The 6,582-nt window shown below is 40.9% G+C and overlaps 1 protein-coding gene across 1 annotated transcript; it reads right to left on the minus strand.

Moving 5' to 3' along the window:
- Positions 1-1,118: 1,118 nt before the first annotated feature.
- On the minus strand, positions 1,119-2,521 carry LOC137980582 (ryncolin-2-like). Its single transcript, XM_068828038.1, has 3 exons — positions 2,380-2,521; positions 1,760-2,140; positions 1,119-1,378 (listed from the first exon to the last, which is right to left on the minus strand). The coding sequence occupies exons 1-3, from the start codon at positions 2,519-2,521 to the stop codon at positions 1,119-1,121; spliced, it is 783 nt and encodes a 260-aa protein (XP_068684139.1).
- Positions 2,522-6,582: the final 4,061 nt, after the last annotated feature.

Below are 6,582 nucleotides of genomic sequence, written 5' to 3' on the forward strand. Positions count from 1 at the left end.
AGAAAAGGAAAAAAGAAGAACATTTATAATTGGTCATCACTAGCGAACTTTATTAGAGCATTTCCAGCTTACTGGTTCTGTGAAACTAAGCAAGTACTGAAATATCTAAATCTACCGGATGATAACGTGCGCGGTATGCTACTAATATGTAATCGCAAGAAATTTCTTGTTGTGAAACCTATTGAGTGTTTTACACAGTTGTGCGAGTTAAGCAGTTCGATTCATTGATGACCAATAAGATCCATCCCCTGGTTAACAATTGATAGAAACGGGCATGCATGTGATACAATTGACACAGAGGCTTAAAAGTTCTGTGGTCGTATCTTCATCTCAGACCGCTTGACAGAGTAGTGACTATTTTTCCAATGATACCAGATCCATCCCCTGGTTAGCAATTGATAGAAACGGGCATGCATGTGATACAATTGACACAGAGGCTTAAAAGTTCTGTGGTCGTATCTTTATCTCAGACCGCTTGACAGAGTAGTGACTATTTTTCCAATGATACCAGATCCATCCCCTGGTTAGCAATTGATAGAAACGGGCATGCATGTGATACAATTGACACAGAGGCTTAAAAGTTCTGTGGTCGTATCTTCATCTCAGACCGCTTGACAGAGTAGTGACTATTTTTCCAATGATACCAGATCCATCCCCTGGTTAGCAATTGATAGTAACGGGCATGCATGTGATACAATTGACACAGAGGCTTAAAAGTTCTGTGGTCGTATCTTCATCTCATACCGCTTGACAGAGTAGTGACTATTTTTCCAATGATACCAGATCCATCCCCTGGTTAGCAATTGATAGTAATGGGCATGCATGTGATACAATTGACACAGAGGCTTAAAAGTTCTGTGGTCGTATCTTCATCTCATACCGCTTGACAGAGTAGTGACTATTTTTCCAATGATACCAGATCCATCCCCTGGTTAGCAATTGATAGTAACGGGCATGCATGTGATACATTTGACACAGAGGCTTAAACGTTCTGTGGTCGTATCTTCATCTCATACCGCTTGACAGAGTAGTGACTATTTTTCCAATGATACCAGATCCATCCCCTGGTTAGCAATTGATAGTAACGGGCATGCATGTGATACAATTGACACAGAGGCTTAAAAGTTCTGTGGTCGTATCTTCATCTCAGACCGCTTGACAGAGTAGTGACTATTTTTCCAATGATACCAGCTCATTCCACGTAGATCGGTCTTGCCATTAAGATACAGACCATTCAGGTTGGCGAAGTGACATTTCTCGAAACACGAGCCACTTTTGTAGCCTGACGCACAGTTGCCAGCTAAATAGTCATCATTATCGCGATCCTTGGTGCTAAACGCATGGCCGCGGTGAACGCCAAGGGAATCACCTGCAGTGCCTGAATGAAAAGAAAACGAATTAATCAATCAAAATAAGAAGTAGTTTTAAAACTTTTTTAAAATGCTAAAAATTCTTAAGACGCACTTGAGATTGTTTGTTGTCTCTACTTTCCACTGACATGAAATCGATGTAACTTCTTAATCACCACGTGAGTGAAATGATTGCCAGGTTTTTCAGTTTGCTGTGTTCTTATTATTTTTTTTAGCTAACTCACTGGCTTACATATACAACTTATTCTGTCAGTCAAAGCGAGATAAAATTCTCTGCCATCACAGTAGAAGTTCTATCAGTTAGAGACAGACTGCACCTAGTTGAAATGAGAAAGTGTGTCTATCTTAATTAACACAGGGTTGTTTATTAATCATCAGAGTTTGCAAACCTGAATATTTCCCCAAACTCAGCTGGTATTTTGCTCGCTCGCTTGCCACAGTAACTGAACTGTACTCAGCAAATGCTGTATTTCCATGAATGTCTTCCAAGTCCACGCGAAGCTTGTTGCTGCTGCTTACAGTCAGGCGGTGAATCTTGTCCAATCCAAGCCAAAACTCTCCATTCAGATTACCAAAGCCTCTTTTGTAGGCGTCCCACGCGCGAAAGAAATCTACGGAGCCGTCTTGTCTTTCTTGAAAGACCGTCCATCCTCCGCCGGAAGTTTTGTGATCACAGTACACTTCAAATTCTCGCAGACCATCGGGATCAATTTTGTACACACCACTAATCTTTTCGCCGGAGTTGAAAACATCGGCGCAGGTCTTGTAGCCTAAAAATTACATAAGCGGGATGAATTTCTGTCAGTATGTTTTGTTATTATCTTTATCCATCTAAAACGTTGAATGGACGGCATAGAGGAAAATACTATCCAGAGCTAGCCAATGTTTTTAAAGCAATTGATTGTAATTTGATTAATTTTTGCGACGGAACAGATGCGAAACCGTAAACCGGCACGGATGTCTTAAAGGTAACAGTATCTAAAATGTATACATGCATGTAACTGCGAACCTTTGTCGTTAGAACCGCCAGTTCCGTTTGTCTTCAGCGCAGCGATTGCCTCTTTGATCTCAGTGAGTTGTTGCTCGATCTTCTTACAGCAATGTGGTCCGGCGTAAAAGTTGTTAGTAAAATCCAACTGGTGGTCTATCATCAATGCTGCGTTCTGATTGGTTGAGCTACTAGTAGGGCTCGAGGAATAATTGTTAATTGTTCACGTTGCACTGGGGTTTACTAATACCAGGGCTTTTTGTTGTTTGCAGAGACGTTTTGGCAAATGTCCCAACGAAAATCCAGGTAAAAAGCAGAGGTAGCTGGAATGCCATTGTGCACTGGTTCTTTCAGGAAACTCTTCTGTGAAGTGAAAGCAAAAACTGCGGGTATAAAATGATTCCTACGACTTGCGCTTCAGTTCATTTAGTCTTTCCAAACTAGATTTTTCTTGTCTCCTGAGCTCTATTTTGGCAATGCTGAATCATCGATTCCTAACAATCAAATAACAACACATTGTAGTGACTCACAGACGAGGCAGTTGACAACTTTCTGTTGACAATAAGACAGTTCATCAAAAGTTTATGAGATTTTTCTAGCAAAAGAACATGGGCACCCAACGAGTAATTATTATGTTCGGAAGGATGGTGGGTTAAAATTTTCGAATATTCGAAGTTAAACTTTCGAGGCGTACTAAGATTTTGGACATTTCTTCTGAACAGATTTCCTAGATATTTCAGAAAAGTAGTGAAGAGTCTGAAGAGTGCGTAGAAATTTTGAAACCACATTGAAGAACGTTTAAATTTTGCTAAGGGACGGACCATTAGAAAAGTGATTGGAGGGGGAATGGGGAAAAAACCAAAAAAAAAATCATGCAAGGGAAAATGCCAAGAAAAAAAATTCACGCAAAGAAGAAGGTAAAGAAAAAAAATTCATGCGGATGGAAGGTCCAATTGTGCCTTCTATTTACAGTGCATTTCACAAAACTTTTTACAGGCGATTTGCGAAGTTTGTTGTAAATTTCATAAGTTCGCTTCGAACTTGGGAATTTCAATACGTAACTGTCAATCAAAGGGCAAAAAAAGGGTTGACAGTCCTACACGACTCCCTTGTACGTGGTGTAGTTTCTGTTGCCTTTGTCATAATTTTGCTCTCTTGAATACATATTTGAATGGACGCCTCTTTTAGGAGGTTCCTGTAGTATTAATTTAGCAATGGTTTTTGCCCTATGAGGCTTTACATTTGAATCTCTATACTGCTGTGTGATACGTTTTCTTCCAAGAAAATAGTTGGTCTCGAAAGTAATGTTCTTAGTTTCTTGGTGTTGATTTTCTCAGCAGTAATGTGAATGTGACCTTATGGCGTCTCCCTTTTGCGCCCATTTAATTCTAGGCTCGACCGATATATTCATTGGCGGTAGAAGCGAGTGATCTTCTGGTTTTAAATGTTTGACCCGGCCCGGGTTCATTTCGTTTTTGAACGCCTGTTACATTGTGCCCTGTATCAGTGAGGTTGCTGGCTTCTTCAGGGTGTAGGGATGGCGCAGTGGTGAGAGCACTCGCCTCCCACCAATGTGGCCCGGGTTCGATTCCTCGACTCGGCGTCGTATGTGGGTTGAGTTTGTTGGTTCTCTACTCTACACCGAGAGTTTTTCTCCGGGTACTCCGGTTTCCCCTCTCCTCAAAAATCAACATTTGACTTGATTTGCGTTGATTGTTAATTTCACTTTACAGTTTCCCCAATTAGTGCTCCAGCGCTCAATCGACTAGACACTTAACTGAATAAAGTTCCTTTCCTTTTCCTTTCTTATAGGCTTTGTGTGTCTTTTTTTTCTGCGTTTCTTAGCAGATCGTTATGCTCTTTGGAGGCGTTGTTGTTTTTGTAATTCTTACACTCGTTCTTCTGACTTCTTCAACGTGTTTTGGTTTGTGGCCATGGTCAGGAGCTGTCCTCCTTGAACCTCTGGAGTTAATTCGTTCTCGTCGATGCTCTTTTGATATTTGATGTCGATGTCTTTAGGTCCCTTCTTTGTCGAGGCATTAAGACAACCCGACTCTAGATGGAAGTCCTCTGACATATTATTTGGTCAGGCAAGACCGCAGTTTCGATCGTATCATGTAACGATAGCTTGATTTAAGGTGAACAGCTTTGTCTCTCTTTGTTTCTCGTGTGTATATATCATTCTCACATTCGCTCAACATAAAATTTGTAATAAATAAATATTAGAATTTGGTATCTTTGTAAATATTCTATAAAATTATTTGTGCCCACAATAAAAATTAGAGGATGGGTCTTATCGCCTTGAATATTAATTCTATAATAAAATAAAAAAGACCATTTACATGTAGTAGTAGTAGTGTTAAAACTTTACAGAGGGGCTGTGTTGGTGAATGGAGTATGGCATCATTATGATGGGCTGTGGGAGAGGAATTTCAGAGGTCAGGGACTGCAAAAATGTACAGGGAAGCCGTCCACTCCAAGTGGCTTCCTCCTCTCTCACTGTGTGTACATTTCTGAAAAGATTTTGCATTAAAAAGTGGCCTGTATCCTTTGATCTGTTGTGAGTGTACATAGAATAATTTATAAATCACAAAAACATAGATAATGGATCAAGATTTCACTGTTAAAAAAAGGCAATATTGATATCAGTCTATATTATACTGCCATAGTTACAATGAGCGACAAAAGTGTTGAGACACTTGGCAGTAAAATTCGATTTTCTTCGTCTTGGATACATTTTGCTCCCCCCCTTTCCCCCAAAACAATGTTGATTTGATTTTTCTATTTCTTCGACTGCACAGACCACAGCGCCTACACAACATTGAATGGGTGACCCGAAAACACTGACCCCCGGTCCATGGACCCCTCTACGGACTGGGTCAACGGACTGCCTCACGGACCCCCTATATGGACCACCCTAAAACAACATAGAAATGAAAATAAATAAAAACTAAAGATTTGACTTACCAGTTGTCTGGATAGACCACTCGAGTCACTCGTACTCGCGTGTCGGCGAAATCTCAACCGTAACGCTCCGCTCAGGCTCGGGTACAAAGTCTATTAATCACATATTGCCCCTTCCTTCGCTGTGGACCGGAATGCTTAGAAAAATATTGATAATAAGTAAGTCCTATTTGCATTTTCTTTCTTTGCCTCCGCCATTTTGTTCGGATCATTCTCCCGCGGGTTTGTGAACTCGCCCCAGGCTTCACGATCTCTCTGTCCTGAACAAAATGGCGGAAGACCTTTTTTTTAAAATGTATTTTTATTCCACACACACACACACCCACAAACACAAAACAAACAAATGGCGGAAGAACTTAGTTTCGAAGCACTCCGGTCAACAGCGAAGGAAAAGGCAACACCTGAGCCTTAATCTGATTTGCGGATCGTAACGGCTGAGATCTCACCGGCAAGAGTGGTCTATCCAGACCGTGACCGGTATAAACAAATTTTCAGTTGTTATTTATTTTTAATTCTGTGTTTTTTGGGGTGGTCCGTAGAGGGGGTCCGTAGAGATAGTCCGTGGACCGGTCCGTAAGGCAGTCCATGGACCCGGTCTGTAAGGGGGTCCATGGACCAGGGGTCAGTGTTTTCGGGTCACCCACATTGAATTGGGGGCCGGGGGTATCAGAGAATTAACACTAGATGCAAATAAAATAGAACAAACGCTTAAGTATCGAAAAGCGTCTTTTCCTAACAGTGTCTCAACTACTTTTGTCGCTCATTGTAGAACTATAAATCAATTTATAAAACAAAGAAACGAGGCCGCGGCTCAATTAAATGATTTTTCGTTGACAAGGAGGAGCCTTACAAGTTTGCCATTGAAACTTGCTTTCAATTGCTGTTTTTGGAGAGCTTTGCTGGCCTCGGGAAATAGTCGAACACTTGACAAAAAAATTATTGACATTTTTAGCCAGAGTGAAGTGTGAAGAAATGTTCAGGTGAGATATTTATGTTCGTTGTCGATCCTCTTTTTGTGAGGCATGTGTGTAAAGTAAGCTTGGAAGTGGTATTGTTTGTATTGCACCGAGCCCTAGTCCATAGACCAGGTGTATGGATTGATAAATTGGACTTGTAATGGACTGCCTAAGTGGTCGAGAACAAAGATCAGTCAAACGACACTAAACACAAACAGCAAACGGCTTACGTCAAGCACAAATCTGCATAACCCCAAAGATGAAAGAAACATGTTTGATTTTGCCTGTTAATGATCTGTAGATA

Source organism: Montipora foliosa, chromosome 12 (genome assembly GCF_036669935.1).
Source record: "Montipora foliosa isolate CH-2021 chromosome 12, ASM3666993v2, whole genome shotgun sequence".
NCBI lineage: Eukaryota > Metazoa > Cnidaria > Anthozoa > Scleractinia > Acroporidae > Montipora > Montipora foliosa.

Bases quoted from the DNA above. Each gene is read 5' to 3' on its own strand.
- LOC137980582 (XM_068828038.1), bottom strand. From the start codon at position 2,521: ATGATAGACCACCAGTTGGATTTTACTAACAACTTTTACGCCGGACCA. The intron at 2,141-2,379 runs GTTCGCAGTTAC...TGTAATTTTTAG, and splicing joins TGGCGGTTCTAACGACAAAG to GCTACAAGACCTGCGCCGAT. The intron at 1,379-1,759 runs GTTTGCAAACTC...CTTTTCATTCAG, and splicing joins GAGTTTGGGGAAATATTCAG to GCACTGCAGGTGATTCCCTT.